The 17,602-nt window shown below is 33.3% G+C and overlaps 2 protein-coding genes across 10 annotated transcripts in view; one reads left to right on the top strand and one right to left on the bottom strand.

Annotated features, from left to right (window-relative positions):
- The window catches only part of Supt3h (SPT3 homolog, SAGA and STAGA complex component), a 249,902-nt gene that overhangs the window by 201,345 nt on the left and 30,955 nt on the right, over positions 1-17,602 (bottom strand). The window lies entirely within an intron of this gene.
- Positions 13,028-17,602, top strand: part of Runx2 (RUNX family transcription factor 2) — a 178,376-nt gene continuing 173,801 nt past the window's right edge. For 2 of the 3 annotated variants that reach the window (XM_070023621.1, XM_070023619.1), the window contains exons 1-2: positions 13,028-13,165; positions 13,366-13,488. In XM_070023621.1, the coding sequence (XP_069879722.1) occupies positions 13,431-13,488 (58 nt within the window). In that variant the 5' untranslated portion in view covers positions 13,028-13,165; positions 13,366-13,430. The remainder of the gene's footprint in view (positions 13,166-13,365; positions 13,489-17,602) is intronic. The other variant, XM_070023620.1, reaches the window with a different exon arrangement.

Raw genomic sequence — 17,602 nt, 5'->3', positions numbered from 1 at the left:
CCTAGAAGAAACAATAATTCAGGCACCAATGGAAACCCATGACAGTGACTGACAAAGTAACCTCTTCCCCACATCCTGTGTGCAAAGACTTACCCACAGAATTTGGGCACCACTTCACTCTCCCATTAGGAAATATAATTTGATAACATTCAATCCACCAGGTCTTTTAACTCTCTGTGGTACAAAATACAAAGCACATACTACACATATTAAGTACAATGTTGCTTTATTAAATGTCCCATTGTTTTGTTACTGCATGAAAGCATTAGCAGCTAGCAGCTATGAAAGTGAGGATGTGTAACTTGAGAAGGTTTGGGCAAAGAAAAAAATTCTCCATGACTAAAACAAGACAGCAAATGACTTCATCTTCTTTTGTAAAGTGACCTCATTATGACAACTAGCTAGCCAGCTAGCTTCCAAAGCCACTAACAGTAGCTTACAAAGTGATGGCTGTTACTTTTCAAACAACTAAATGTTGATTCCATTTTAAATGTCATTTTCAAAAGAACTAATGATTTAAGAATCAAAGCACTACAAATTAGGAACAAGAATTGTTCTACGGAGAGTACAATGAAAAGCCTGTGACTTGTTCAATAAAAATTATAAACAACACTTGACTGCAGGATTCTTGGACAACAGAATTACTTAGGAGCACATTAATGCCTTACTAAAGCAAGTCATTGAGAAACAAGACCATCAATGCAAAAAGTGGTTATTTTGGCCTCAAGCAATATAAAAAAATCACTTAACTAAGATATGATATCAAATTTATTAACTAACTTCTTTTTATAATAAATATTTGGATGTTTCTGCAAAACTTTAAAAATAATTCATGAACTCTGAAATTCCAAGATCTCAAGTACAAGAAAAACAATTACTATCACTTGATTAAAACTATGAACTCTCCATTAAAACCCATTATTTTCTTTGGCAATCATTAACACATTATTAAGAAGTTTTAAAAACAGCATTCAAATATAAGACAAAAATCACTGATTAAACTAAATTACAGTATATCAATAGAATGTAATAATGTGAGATCATTAACCACTAAATTATAGAGACAATTTGTGGACAATGTAAAATATTCATGGTATTTAATGAAAAAGCTGTGATAAATCATTTAAGCTGCATTCATGTGTTTATTTGTGCACATGGATTAATACACAATACATTTCACTGTCTGTATCTGTGCTGGTACTCCATTATACACCATAGGTACAACTCTACTATAGCCTAAGAACATGATTTCAGGGAGCTCAGTGAATGAAAAATTGAAACAATAAAGGATTCAGTGGTTCTGTGGCAAATGGTTCTCAATATAAGAAATACATAAATAGCAAAGCTATCAAACACAGTTAGGAGTTATACAATGCAAAAGTAGCACCTGGCTGAAAGAACAAGCCAGGGCTGTCAAATAGCTGTTTGGGGACATACTATACTGGGAGAAGAAATTGCTTTAAGCTAGAGTTATTATCTTCTCAACAAGCTGTATAACCAAGAGCTTTAAGCCCAGAGAAGTGTTCTTCTAACTAATTTGTCAAGGTGTTTTATACATTAGTCAAATAGTATTAAGATATATCACAAGATGGCAGGTAAAAATAGGATTATCTTATTTCTCTTAATAGAACCCAGACCAGAAGCTGTTGTAGATCATTTGAGTTATTCAAGAATAGAGCTCCAACTATCTATGCTAGTAAATATTTATCAATATTTGTATTATTTAGTGATGACACCCAGTGAAGGAAGTTAAAAAATACCTCTGTCATCCTAGCTATAGCAGGAAGTGAAAAATAGGAGGATCAAGGTCCAGACCCATGAACGAAGTAAGACCAGATCTCAGAAACAACCAATGCATAAAAAAGGTTAAAGGTGGCAGGCACCAAGTAGCTCACGCCTATAATCCTATCTACTGAGGAGGCTGAGATCTGAGGATCATGGTTCAGACAGCCAGGGCAGGAAAGTCTGTGAAACTCTTATCTCCAATAAGCCACCAGAAAACCGAAGTGGCGCTGTAGCTCAAGCAGTAGACGCTCACCTTGAGATGAAGAGCACAGGGACAGTGCCCAAGCCCAGAGTTCAAGCCCCAGGATCGACAATAAAAAATAGCTAAAGGTGTGGCTCAGCAGTAGAAAAGAAGCACCCAAGTACTCAAAAACAAAAAACAAACAAAAAAAAAAAACCCTAGAGATTAATTAGAATACAACAATAGGATATTTCAATATCTAACTATTAAAAATGGGCAGATTATCTAAACATGAAAGGTACTTCAACTGCCCTTTATACTAAGGATATAAATTCAAGGTACATATGTTTAGAAAAATATACAGTTTTACAACCAAAGACATCAGGTATACAAGGAGCATACTCTAAGCCAGATCATGGTAGGCTACAAAACAAATGTTAACCGATTTTTAAAAACAGAAATTATACCAAGCATTTTCTCCAAATATAATAGTATACAGTTAAAAATCAGTAATATGATTTAGTTATGAAAATTTCATAATGGATATGAAATATGCTTTTTTTTTTGTCAGTCACAGGCCTTGAACTCTGGGCCTGGGCACTGTCCCTGAGCTCTTCAGCACAAGGTGAACACTCTACCACTTGAGCCACAGTGCCACTTCTGGTTTTCTGATAGTTTACAGGAGATAAGAATCTCACAGACATTCCTGCCCAGGTTGGTGATACTCAGATCCTCAATCTCCTGAGTAGCAAGGATTATAGGCGTGAGCCACCAGCACCCAGCTGAAATATGCTCTTAACTGTCCAAAGGCACAAAATAAAATTTTAAAGAAATTTAAAAATACCATGTGCCTGGATGAGGTGGTACATTTCTATAAGTCCAGCACTCAGAATAAGACAGGAAAATATTGACTTGTCTCAAAAAATAAAAATAAGGAAGTGGTGCTGTGGCTCAAGTGGTAGAGTGCTTGCCTTAAGCTGAAGAGCTCAGGGACATTGTCCAAGCCTAGAATTCAAGCCCCATGACCCACAAAATTAAATAAATAAATAAATAAATACCAAACAACTGTTAAGACTAATGTGGGGAAATGATTTAGAATATACAGCAAAATCAGTTAAAAGAGAACTTTACATCAATAAACAGCTACATCAAGAAAAGTCTCTCAAATAACTTTTAATATCTGAGAAATTACAAAATAATGAATAAAGCCCACAATCATAGGAGGGAAATAATAAAAATCAGGGCAGAAATAAGTGAAATAGAGACCAGGAAACAAGAAAAAAACGAGGGAAAGTAAGCGTTAGCTTTTTGAAAGGATAAGCAAACTAGCTAAACTAAGAGCAAAAGAGAAAGCTCAAATAAAGGGAAATAGGAGATCTTACAACTGATACCACAGAAATAAAAGACTACTACTGTAAATATGTGCCAGTAAAATGGATAACCTAGAATAAATGGATATCTATATAGACCTACCAAGAACAGACCATAGTAAAAATTAATTTAAATGAAGTTACAGTATACAAGTCATATAAAAACTAGTAGTACTTCCTAATAATCGTGATTTATCCAAAAAAGAAACCAAGAAAATTTGTAATAATATTATATAAGCCAAAGAATCATTTTTAACTGTCTGATCTTTAGCTAGTGTGTCTAATAAGTAGAACTGCTTAAAATAATCATGGTTACAACAAAACACACAATAATAGAGACTGTTGGCTGGTACTGAAAGCTATTTTGTTTGCACATGTATATGTGTATGATAATGATATGCATACATACTTATAATACATGATACACATATAATGATGACATGTATACATGTAATTGATATATGCCATGTATTATACATGTATATGAAATACACATATCATTTAATACACTAAAGACATGAAATTCAGATCAAAACATGAGTCCATTTGCTCTTTACAATAAATTATATAGAGCTGGTTAACTTTCCTTCTCAGTAGTAATCATTCTGATTAAATAGATGAATCTCAAAGTCAAGCTAATGTCAGTGAATCCTCAGAAAACTAATTTAGGTGCAATGGTGGATACAATGAATGTTTCTAGAGATAGGTAATAACAAACTAATATATTCCATTTTCCAATCAGAATGAACTTCAAACATGGCTCCCTCCCCCCCACACCAAAGGGGGAAAAAAAACTGATGACAAGTATTCATAAGAGTACAGTTGAATATTTTATGTTTGGACATTAAACCCAGTGAATTCTAAAAGAGGAAACATGTCTATGGATAAGTGACATGAATGTTAATATTTTATTAGTAATAATAATCAAGCAGGGAATAAACTATCAAGATTTATAATTAGGGATAGACTAACATTATTTATTTGAATTCCATACTCATTTCTAAAAGGATTTTAGGGTAGTTTTTACCTACACAATACAAAAATTACATGATAAGCATGTATTTGTAATACAAGTTCATTAGATGATTCAGTTCAACAGATGGTTATTAAGTGCCGTAGACATGATATTTCACATGACAATAAAATATTTTTTAAAAATTATGAACACTTTTAAGAATTCTCAACTGGGCATTGGTGGCACACGCATATAATCCTAGCTACTCAGGAGGCTGAGATCTGAAGATCCTGGTTCAAAGCCAGCCTGGGCAGGAAAAGCTGGGAAACTCTGAGGTTGAAAGCCAGCCTAGGCAGAAAAGGCTGTGAAACTTTATCTCTAATAAACCACCTGAAAACCAGAAGTGGTGCTATGGTTCAAATGGTAGAGTGCTAGCCTTGAGCTGAAGAGCTGAGGGACAGGGCCCAGGCCCATCACCAAAGAAAACAGATACCTGCTTTTCTACATAAAGCTTTAGTAAAATACAGCCACATTCATTTGTTGTTTTCAGACTGCAATGGCAGAAATGAGTAGCTAACAAAAACTGTACAGCGCAGAAAACCAAAATTATTTATTACCTGCGTCTTTATACAAAAAGTACCAGCTGTCAACTATTGATAAACTATCCACCAGTATAACATAAATTTTAAACCATGACTTTATAAATAAAAATATAGGCTTTATCACATAAAAATGTTTCTCAAATACATATAGTATACTTTATCATTCTGATAATATCAGGATTTAGTAGTAATTATTTAATGTGAATAAATTGGTATAATCATGTACCAACAGCACATGTTTGTTTCATTCTGTTAAAATGTTTTGCCTATAGGACTGATATGATGGTGCCTGTTGGCAATCCTAGCTACTCAGGAGCAGAGAGAGCAGCATACAGTCCAGTGATGGCCTGCTCTAAAGCTCTCACGACTTTCTGAAAGACAAACTAAAAGCAAAAGAACTGGAGGTATGTTTCAAGTGGTAGAGCCCTTTCCTAGAAAACAAAAGGCTCTGAGTTAATCAGTACTGTCAAAACATAAAAAAATAAACTAAATAAAAATATTTAGCCTTGAGTTGCCATAATACAAACCTAAAATTCAAAGCTATTTTATCATCTTCAATTTTTATTTTCCATATATACATTTGTGAGTTATTTGCTGTGATTAATACTTAAGTATGAAGAATAAAATCATACCTAAAACCTTAGTAATTTGCTAAGTACAGCCTAAGCAAAGTAATTCCTTCATTTTCAAAACTTTACTACTTATAACAAATAAATTTTCCCAACTATCTATTGTATTTCAATTTCAGGTCAAATTCCTGTGCCATTTAACACAAAAGGCTTTTAGAATTCACTAAGTTGAAAAGTAGTCAAATAATACCAGTATACTCTTACTTAGATTAATCAATTAACATTGACACATTTATGTGTATTTGTTGTTTTATAAAGCAATTTATCACATGTACTTTACAGAGCAAGGTCATGTTTCTATATGCATGCATTAGCACTGTCACAACTAGCTTCCACCTACTATATACATTACAACTTGTATGTACAAAATATATTCTCTCTTCTCTCTATAAACTGTTCTCTTATGATGTAGGAACACAATTTTCCTTTCCTTGGACCTGAATATTCAGCAATGGAAGAATATTCTAATAGCAGCGGGAGGGAGAGGCTTTCATTCTCTCTCGAGATAATTTTCCTATAAAGCTGATTAGAACAAAACTGTAATCTTAAAAAATATTAATCATCAAAAATCTTATGACCAGAAAGGACTCAAGGAGTTAAATTTTAATATAGTTAACATTAATAATTACCTAAATATAATTAATTGCATGAATAATCATGAATAATTACCTATATTATTTGATAAAAAGAAAAATCTGTAGAAGTCTAAGTAGTGTTGTGTACAAGTCATTGAAACAGATACTTTTGCAAATCCAAGGTATCTTTTTTAAGACCTACACTTTTATCATTTAAAATTCTACAGTTTATTAAGACTAATCAAGCTTTAGTCATCACATAAAGAAATGGATTCTCTTGCAAATTATGCTTATATATTTAAAAATTGACTTCTCCAACAATTTGACATTTTATGCAAAGTTTCAAGCTTTTGAAAATGTAAAAACACTTTAAACAATAATGTATTATTCCATCATAAATATATTTTTGAGTAACAATAAACTTCTCTTAATATTCATGAGAACATGAATTTTTTTGATCTTCTAGTCCAAATGAAACAGTTTTTTACTGCTAAAATGTCTGAGAAATTGAGACTACCAATGGGAATACCGTCGATTTTTATAAAAACAAAAAGATCAGAATTCTAGTGCTTCATTTTCAATATAAATTCTACATTGTTAATTATACCTGAACTCAGCATAAATTACACACAAGGCTTAATAGAGACCTAAATCCACAATTGCCTTTTCTAAAACCAATGAAAAATCTATATGCAGCAATGAAACTGGCATGCAAATAAAAGAACTGTCAAGACACGTATTCCTAAAAATAAGCCTACAATAACTATTTTAGAGGCTGTGTGTGGTCTCACCCATATATTTTGGCAAGATGCACTTTCTCCAACCACAGTCAAGATTCATCCAAAAGCAGTGGCACTGGAGAGCCTCTGTCTCACCTGTCAAAGTTGAAGAACGTTGTTCCAAAGACCACCATGAGTCCATGGAGAAAAGCCACAGTGCTGCAGCTGTTACTGATAAGCAGTTGCTAAGGGGGGGAAAAAACTTCAAGCAATTAAGTAAATCATCCTTAACAAAGATATGGACAAGGATATGCACATTAAAATGATGAGATGACAACTGCTATACCAGTTTTGCAGTAAAACATTGCCAACTTGTAATTTGGAATAGTGGGGGGAATCTTTCGTAAGTAACACTAATTTGTAATCCTTCTGATAAAGATTCCTATTTTTTTTTCACCCTCTGTTGGATATCTAGTATCTAAATGCTAACCTTAAAATGCAAGGCTTTAATACATATTTTTTCACCCATTTTCCTCTGATTCTGTGTGTTTTATTTCCAACTTAAAACTGTACTATTTCCTTAATTAAGCTTTGAACAACTTCCTTCATAAAACCTCATAATTCATCTAAATTATCAAGGTGCTAAGTTCATCACAACTGCTTGAGTCTGACAGCTAAAAGCATCTGAGATTAAGATTTATACAGGGGAGCTCTAACTATGTTAAAATCTGACTTTTTAAGACGCCTTAATATCTCTTTAACTGCGTTATAAAAACAGCTCTCATTTCTGCTTTAGACTCACTTCCAAAAGCATGTAGTCTGGGGAATCTGCAGGTAGATTAACACAAACAGCAAGAGAAACAATTACTTGAAAAGAAACATGCCTCAGTGAACAATTCAAGCTCCACTTCCAATCCCCTCAACCTCCAATGAAGCAATAAGAGACAACTTAAAGCACAAAGAAAGACCTGGTTATATAGAAATCAATCACAATGAGGATCTCACTTTAAATTCTTTTTTCCTGGTAGATGACAATATTCTCTAATTCCTTAATAGTGAAATGATTCAAATGAAAGAGAGCTGTCCTGGTGTCTTTTCCAAGGATGGGGAATATCCAAAAGGTGCTTGCAATAGACAATTGCACCTACAACCAACTCCTATAAACACAAAAGCAATGTTACTTGGTGCCCCAAATATATGAGGATGACCCACAGTTTCATTTACTCAGTTCTCTAAGGATAAGATTCTAAAAAGATTAGTTTCACTTTTCCCTAGACATTCACTGGCAAAGCTGGAATATGATTTTTCTTTGGTTTTGTCAGTAGCATGTTTGATATAAATTTTATTAAGTGGCAGTGTATGTAACACTGCATTGTGGGTAGTAGTTTCCTGCTTTAGTCTAGCCACATCCTCAGCTGTCATCTGAGCATGTTTCCCATATTTTCTGCAAGTTATCACCTTTTTTTATTCTTAAAAAGTGACAGCATTAGAAGATGAATTGTTTCAATAATCATAAGAAACAAAAAATATTTATACAGCTTATATTAAACAAGTATGGGTTTGTGTACTTCAAAAAACAATTTAAAAACAAACCAAAGTAATCCTCATAATTAAAAGTAGTAATGTCACGTGAAACAACACATTAAAGTAAAATAACATAAAGGAATTATTCCAAGAAAAAAATGACAGGGCTGGGATGTAGCTCAGTGGCAAAGCGCTTGCCTAGCAAGTGCAACGTCCTGGGTTCGATCCCCAGTACCAAAAAAAAAAAAAAAAAAAAAAGACAAGACAAGAAAAAAATGACAAGTTAAAAGAAAGAAAATCTCTGCAACCAGATACCCTTACTCTAGCAAATGAGGTATAACATATCAGGAAATAACAATTTCCAATGAATGTTAAGTTTCAGATCTACTTGATGTTCATCAGTGAGGATTAATATCAAACTAAGAATCTATTTTGAGAGTGTATTTTTTTAAAAAATGCATCAAAATATGAAAAAAAAACCCACAACAGCTGCCTAAAACCTAGGGAGAAGGGAGTAAAGAGAAAAACCTAGTGGGGGGGGGAGACAGAGAAGAAAAAGAAAGAGGTTACAATGACCTAGTATTTCCTCTTTGAACACCTGATTTCTACATATCACATGGAGAACTATAACTGCTAAAAATATCTAAATAAAGTTATTCAAAAACCCATGGAAAGGTTTGGGCTTTTAGCATGACCTAATTAAAACCAAAAAAAAATAAATAAATAAAGTTCTCATTATAAGAATTAAAAAATACCCTGCATAAACACATAATCATACATAGATGAATGCAGGCACATACATACACCCACTAAAATAAGGAAGTGTTACTGGGATCTCATAATTCGAATTTTAAGTGTAAAACTACACATATTTTATGAATGTAAGCCCAACAGATTTTTTTTTTGTTTATTTTTGGTCGTGGGCCTTGAACTCGGGGCCTTAGCTTCTCTCAAGGCTAGAGCTCTACCTCTTTTAGCCACAGCGCTACTCCCCCGACAGATTTTTAAGCTTCTATCAAATATTAAATCTATATATCAAATCTTTAAAAAAGGAAAACGATTAAAAAGTAAACTATCAAATACTAACTAAATAAATAATAAATCAAAAAAGTTCCCTGCTAAATCTTCACAATCAGAATATCTTAAGCTAAACTAGACATCTACAGTTTATAAAACTACTTGCTGTTTTTCAATTAAAAGAATGGAAAAGCAGCAAATAAGTATAAAACAATCTCTTTTAAAAGTATAGAAATGGGCACAGTGTTGATAAAATTACTGTACTAAACTATAATCTTAGCTGAGAAAGTAAAGACTAATTCAAAGGATAATAAGTACAGATGGTATATTTAAACATTGCATTGCTATATTTGAAATACCTTAGTATTTTAAGTTTGACCAATTTTGACAAACTACTAAAGATAAATAGGAAAGATGTTAACTCCTCAATTTTTTTCCAATTGATTTCCAATTCAAAGTTGTGCTTTATTTCTGTGATATCAAGTTACATAAGGTACAGAGTGTACCTAAATGTGCTGTTGATTCCAACAAACATTAATATATCCCAAAATAATGAAGTTTTAAGTGCCTTAAAGAAAAACCTGTGCTTTCCATTCCTGATTATAAGCATGACATTTATTTGCAATGACTACCCATGAGTCTCTCTCTACCACAGGTAGGAAGCTATTTCTAATGAAACAGTATTAAATGGATCACTGTTGTTTTGAAATTTCTACCTCAAAGTGATATGTGCTCCAAAGTGGATAGATTTCCAATTTGGGGGTAGTGAGATATTATGTGGATAATGAACACATGAATTTCAAAACACATGATTTCACTATCATTCTCTTGCAGGATTTGAAGGCCCTTACGCAGGAGGGAAGGCACATGTTCAAAAAGAGTAAGAACAGCAATTCTAACCCATAGATTACATATATGCAAGAAGGTTACCTGAAGAAAAAGAACAAGCACTTAAAAGGCAAATCAGATGTTAAAAATTATTCAAATTGATTTCACGTCAATTTGGAGAACCAAAGTAGACACAATAAATAAAGCTCTTTTAAGGAAGAGAATATCCAGCAAAAAGTTAGGATCATAAAACGTGTCAAAGAATCCTGATGCAGAAACTAAAAGCTCATTCTAAAGAAAAAAAACATTTGCTTGTCCTACTACAAAAGCTACCTAAATATTCTCAACTGCCAAACTGCTATTATGCGCATATGAAACCATGTTTAGAAATTCCACATTATGTCAACAAAAATCTTCCTACTATTTGCATTGGATAATAAAGATAATGATCACAGTATCACACCTTATTTATGAAAGAAGATAGCTCCCCTTTACATTGGATAAATCCATGTTAAACGAACATTTTTCAGTGTAAAACTTGCTCGTGTGCACAGTAAAGCATGGTAAGACTGTTTTTAAAACAACAAAATGTACTGGGTTTTAATCACTAAACATTTATTCTGAAAACGTTCTGGATATTTGAATAATAAAGGATTTAAATCATTCCCATGTCCTCTCAGTGTATTTTGGGAAGATCAGTTTTTTGTAAAGAATGTTATAAACATGTTTGCATAGTTCTCTTCAGCTATTATGAAGCAAAAACAGACAAGAAACTGTGCAAAAAGAATATGTACAAGGATATTTTAGTTGCAACTCACTGAGCACCCCCTTACTCCACTGTATATCCCAGATAACCTTTTGTAATGCACCATCTCTGCCCACCCTCTTAGTCATCTATTTCATGCCACTCCTAGTTATTATCATTCTGGGAAGAAGTCTAACATGCAGATTTTCAGTGTGGCGTGGATAAATGGTAAAAAAAAAAAAAAAAAAAAAGAAAAAAGAAATGCCTAGAAAATTGGTCTGTTCTCCTTTATAATTTTTGTTGAAAAATACCCCCCCCATCGCTCTCATCTGATGAAAACAGGAAGCTCTATTCATAAATACAAAATTCACTGCCTATGATATATAATCATCTTAATAAGAAAATGAGTTCTATACATACATGTCCAAGGGGGCAAAGAGAAGAGATAGTTTCCCAAAGATGTTTTCAATTTTCTTTTGAATCAGAATTAGCAAATGGAGACGACTAACATACTCTGTCTGTGTGCAATATTCCTTACTACACACAGCATTTTGTAATTTATTTCAAAGCTTTCATTATAAACAAAAAAAAATACAGCTTCTGTTAACCCACTCCATTCTGGGTCCATAAAATCTAAGGCTGAATAACCTAAGGTACAACTTAAGTATTTTACTTTATATATGTATAAAATGTGGAATAAAAAGTTCTACTGATGTCTGAACAAACTACTTAAAGAATTATAAAAAGTGGATATTTTCTTAAATTATAAATTATAATTATAAAGAAAACCAAGATTCTTCCTCCAAAAAAATGATTTTATAACTCTTACCAGTTTTAGGCTCTTTAAACTAGTCATAAGATAAAGGAAAACATGATATAAATGATTCTAATCACATATAATCTTTATTATAAGAGTCACTGTCTAATATTGAAAACAAATTAGACAGGTATGATTTAATATCTGTAAAGGAATCCCCAGACCAACAGTTTCATGACAACCAATTACAGTCAAGCCCAGCAAGCAGTTTGCAAGAAGACCTTTAAAAAGGTAAACTTTTACAATGAGTTACAGATTCACAAGTTTAAGAAGACAAGAAAAAGGAAAACAGAAGGAAGTCAGCCACCCTAGCAAATATAAAGCAGACCCCAAAATGTGATACAATCCAAAGATGTAAATTATTGTAAATCATCACTGTTGTTCAGAATTTCACACAGTCTCTCGAGCCAATTTTGCTCACTCTTCCACAGACATAATATAGAACTAAAAAGAGGAGGGGAGGGGATAAGAAAAAGGAAAGGACAAAAGGAGGAGAAGTGGTAGGAAGGAAAGCCCTTAGCTGCAGAGGTCTGCTTTAAAAAATGTTCAACCTTACAGGAGTTCAGGCTCCTTCAGCATTTTGTATTCTATCCAAATCCTCATGAGTCACAAAAATTAAAAAGCTATATCCTTCTGCATGCCAGGAAAGGCCTTACCACAAGCCTTTTGTCAGAGAGAGAGAGACAGACAGAGAGAGGAGAAGAGAGGAGGGGAAGGAGAGAGAGGAGAGAGGAGAAACAGGAGTGAGAGTAGATAGAAGAAAGAGGAAGGAGAGAGAAAAGGAGAGGGGAGAGAGAAAAGGAGAGAGAAGGGGGAGACAAGAGAGGAGAAAGAAGAGAGGAGACAGGAGAGAGAAGGAAAGAGAAGAGAGGGAAGAGGAGAGAGAGGAGTGGGGGGGAATAACAGAGAGAGGAAGAGAGAAAGGAGAAAGGGCGAGAGAGAAAACAGAGGGAGAGAGGGAGGGAGAAAGGAGGCAGAGAGGGAGGGAGAGAGGAGAAAGGAGGGAGAGACAGAGGAGAAAGGAGGGAGAGAGGGAGAGGAAAAGAGGAAGAGAGGGAGAGACGAGAAAGAGAGAGAGAGAAAGAGAGAGAGAGGAGAGAGGAGAGAGAAAGAGAGAGAGAGAAAGAGAGAGAGAGAACGCAAAGGGAAAGCCACAGTGGTAGGCAGTCCCACTTTACTTTGAGTACTGTGAGGTCACAAACCACATGATTCTGTCTCTCCAGTAATAGTGCTTGCAAAAAAAAGGAGTTTTAAAGCTTTTGCATTTTTGGATTGTGTGAATGCTTCATTCGCCTCACAAACAACCACAGAACCACAAGTGCGGTGCAAACTTTCTCCAGGAGGACAGCAAGAAGTCTCTGGTTTTTAAATGGTTAATCTCCGCAGGTCACTACCAGCCACCGAGACCAACAGAGTCAGTGAGTGCCCTCTAACCACAGTCTATGCAGTAATAGTAGGTCCTTCAAATATTTGCTCATTCTCTTTTTGTTTTGTTTCTTTGCTTTTCACATGTTACCAGCTACATAATTTCTTGACAGAAAAAAATAAATATAAAGTCTATGTACTCCAGGCATACTGTAAAACTAAAACAAGGTTTGGGTATGGTTTGTATTTTCAGTTTAAGGCTGCAAGCAGTATTTACAACAGAGTGTACAAGTTCTATCTGGAAAAGAAGGAGGGACTATGGCATCAAACAGCCTCTTCAGCACAGTGACACCATGCCAGCAAAACTTCTTCTGGGGTAAGTGTTATCATATTTTAAAATCCTATAAGATATGAACCTGCAAAACATAAAGGTGTGATTCTTGATAAGCTGCTAGTTTGTCCAGATAAGGGTAAAGTAAATAAGAATAATGCTATTTTGTTCATCAAAAACTGAAAAGTGAAATTGCTGCAAATACTTATGTTTGGCATCTGTAACTTTAACTCTCAGAGTAATGAAATGAAATAGACAAAATTAAATGATCTCATGGTAATCAAAACGTTTTCCAGAGGCGCTGAAATGAGGATGTCAAAGCAGTAAAAGTTCTATATTCTCATTAACCTTCACTTGAACAAAATCAGATGCTAAATTAACCGAGTTTATTAAAAATTATTGACTCGGCAGCTCTCAATATTTGAGCAAAGTTCAAAAAGGAAGCAATTTTACAAAATAACAGACCACAAAATTATCATTAACATTATGGCCTCCCCTGTACGTTACAGAAATAAACCTGGAGGAAAGCTAACATTTTAGCTAGTTCAACTAAAAGAAATCTATTTATAATTTCTAAGTGCATCATAAGATATATACATTCTTATTTCTAAACAACTTGATATAAATGAAATACAGATTCAACTAGAATAAAATTATTCTAAGTACATCATAGCCATTTTGAAAAGATCTTTAGAGTTACCCAGGATATTTAAAAGTTTAAAAGTCCTTTAAAACTTATATGCAAATGTATTTTTTTAATTTTAATGTTTCATCTATACACTGTAATAACTTATTAAACTTGTGATAGACTCAGGAAACACAGAAACATCTAAGATTCTTTCAATCACTTTCTTGGACCTACAAAAATAAATACTGGTTTTAATCTAGGGGAAAATAAAACTCCAAAAGGATACCCTGGATTATTTTAAAGAGCCATACTTATTAAAGCATGCTGGATTTCAATAAAACAGAATAGGCATAATCCAGCCCTCTAATATTTAACTCCAAGTTAAGTTTGATACAGGCATGTAAGTGATCTCAATATTCATCAGCTGGCAGAGTACTAGAGTAAAATATCAGAGCACTTACAAGATTCGCTTTATGATGTCCAACATGTTCCCACTACGAGGCAGTTTTGTTTTCTTTTTTCCTTTAAAATAAATCTTTTTGCTACATCTACCAATATGAACTTTGCTAGTTGTTTTCAACTAATGATTGGAGTCTGCTTACTCCTCCTACTTTATACATTTTAACTGGCCACTGCTGAAGAGAGGATCAGTCTGAGTTTAGGTCAAAGAGAAATAATTAAACCTGAAGAGAGGGGAAAAGGTTTCTCTTCTAGAGTGAGGAAATGTACTTCATATTTTACAAAACGTAAAATTGCCGTAATGACTCCCTCAATAGCTATAAGTGGGTCCCTTCACAGTTACAATACATACAACATAATAATCACTGATTATATAAAATTTTAATAGTGGATATTAAGCATTACTCAAACTTTCTGTATGTAGGAAGCAGAAAATAACTCCAACTGGACTGCATTATAACCCATATTGTAATTATAGCTCACATGGAAGACCTTTTGCTATTACCTCTCAAGAGGTGAGAAAAAAATTGTTAATGCTATTGTTATATGGAGGGATTAGCTGAAACAGGCATATCAAACAGTTAAGAACACTTCAACATTAGAAAGAAAGCTGTCACAAAGAATGTGATGAAATGTTTCTTCTATTTTACAAGGGGTCTTATTTTATAACATTTTTAAGAAATATTCACATTAAAATCTCCAAAACCTGATCAAGTTTCTATGAAAGACATAAAAGTAAGCTGATTTATTTTATTAGTACTACATAATATCTTTAACACTGTAACCAATTCTTCATCTTCTGTAAATTTCACTCTTTCCCTTCCCCCTCCCACAAATAGCACTTCAGAACCTAACAAGCACCCAGTACACCAGACTACATTACAGGTGGAGAGCAGACTTTCAGTATAGGTTATTATCACAATGCATACATGTCATCATTCCATAATCTATTTGAAGTCTAAAATCTCACTTTCGCCTTTAAATTCTTATAGAAGGACTATTACAACGACCTAATAAAATGCCTTAAGAGTATAGCTCAATTTTATAAGGTAGTTAAAAAAGACAATTGAGATAAAGGACAAAGGACATATTGACTGATTATCTCGCCTCAACTCTAATGAATGAAAGGTGTGTCAGTATGTGAGCATGTGAGAGAATGTGTGTGCATGTGTGTGTGAGAGAGAGAGAGAGACAGAGAGAGGAGAGACAGAGAGAAAAAGCCAGTTAAGAGTCTAAATGTCCTTGATCTCTCAGCACACTTTTACCAAGAGCTTTCAAAATATATTCAAGCTTGTTGGAAACAGTAGATTGACTCACTATCTTATAATTAAGAACTTGTGAAAAATTATCAGCTGACTGATTAAATTTCTACATAAAATCTTCATAATTGACCAAAGTTTTAACTGATAAGACAGATAGATGTGTGACCAGTGATTTCCAAAACAATATTTGTGGTCTGTATCAATGACAGTTTTCTCTCTAAAACAAGAAGAGCTAAATTCCATAATCTAGGGAGAATTAAGTCAAGAACTAACATTGAAAACTAATATATACTACAAGCTAAAAATGTCAGGGCATACAATTCCCAAAAGATTTCATTATTACATGAAATATGCTTAATGATTCTACTTTCAACTTTTAATAATGGTTTGTGATATAAATGATTAAAAAGAAATTGCAGGAAAAGATCATAATAGTTCATGTGAACCTCTAAATCACAAGAAAGGCATGAAATATACATGATTTCATTATGATACATTTTAGTTCTTTTAATAAAAAAAATTAATCTATTCAATTACACCCTTCAAGCTAATCACTGATAGTCTGACTTGTTTAAATCAGTCATGCTAAAGTTGAATTCAGCAAGATAGAAATGTTCCAGTTTGTTAAAAGAACACTGAAGTATTTGATGGTTAAATAAACTGCAGGGGGGGAAGCTAACTCATTGAAGGCACTAAGATTTTATCAAACACACAGAATTAATCTTTATTGAATAGAACCATTCACAAATCAAATCGCACTGTACTTCAATACTTTCAAGCAGCGCTAATCAATTACAAACCTTTTCTAGTGCTTCAAAACTCATGTGCTTTCAATTTTACACACTGGTGGTCCTCAAGTACTATATTGGGGCAGAGTTAAGACATTCTGTATCACAACTTTTTTTCAACAATATTCATCTAGAGGCCATTTTTTTCCTCTCAAGAGCTGCTCACATGAAAATGTGGTAATATTTTTATACTGTACTTCTTTGTTAAAGTGAAAGGTTAAAGGTTACCTAAATACTTCAACTATATATATTATATATATAAAGGAAAAGGTAAGTATTCATATAAAAAAATCCAGTGGGACTGGATTATTTATATTTGCATTTCCTATGATTAATGATGCACCCATGCATACTTGAAAGCTGATGGCAAAACAGGGTAACATCTCAAATTGCTCTCCAAAGCATAAAAATGCCAACATTCAGTGATACTTTAAAATTTGTTCCACAGCACTAGCTATGACAATCCTATGTAATGCAAAAGATCATCAGAAACATTAAGAATTAAAGTCTTCAGAGACATTTTATGTAAGTTTCATTAAAGCAACCTCTAGTGTCTCTTAAAAAAATTATAGCTAAATACATAAATAACATCAATCCAATGTGAAAAAAAATTCCTGCAAAATCTAAAATTGTAACTGTGACCAGGCATAACTTTTTTTCTAATCATTTACCAAGACAAAGATATTATTATAAAAGGTATTGGAAAATCAAATACAAATTTAGACCAAGACTTCCTAGTAAGTTACCTTAGTGCAATTTTTCTCCTATACCAATGACGGCTATATAATTTCCACCCAGATTAAAAAAAACAAACACAACACTATCACTATATCACATGTTAAAGATAATAATAAATGCTAATATCTGAATTTTCTAAATGCAAAATATTCTAATGGTCTCAAGAATATGGAAAATCTTCATGAAATCATTACAATGGTTAATAGTTTAAAACAAATCTTTAGAAAAGGAAATCTCACATAATGATATTACATATCTTAATATAATCTCATAATTTTTAAAAC

This window comes from Dipodomys merriami, unplaced genomic scaffold, assembly GCF_024711535.1.
Source record: "Dipodomys merriami isolate MVZ:Mamm:240054 unplaced genomic scaffold, mDipMer1.0.p SCAF_16, whole genome shotgun sequence".
NCBI lineage: Eukaryota > Metazoa > Chordata > Mammalia > Rodentia > Heteromyidae > Dipodomys > Dipodomys merriami.
Note: the sequence above shows the minus strand (reverse complement) of the source record. Positions and strands in the feature narration are given on the sequence as shown.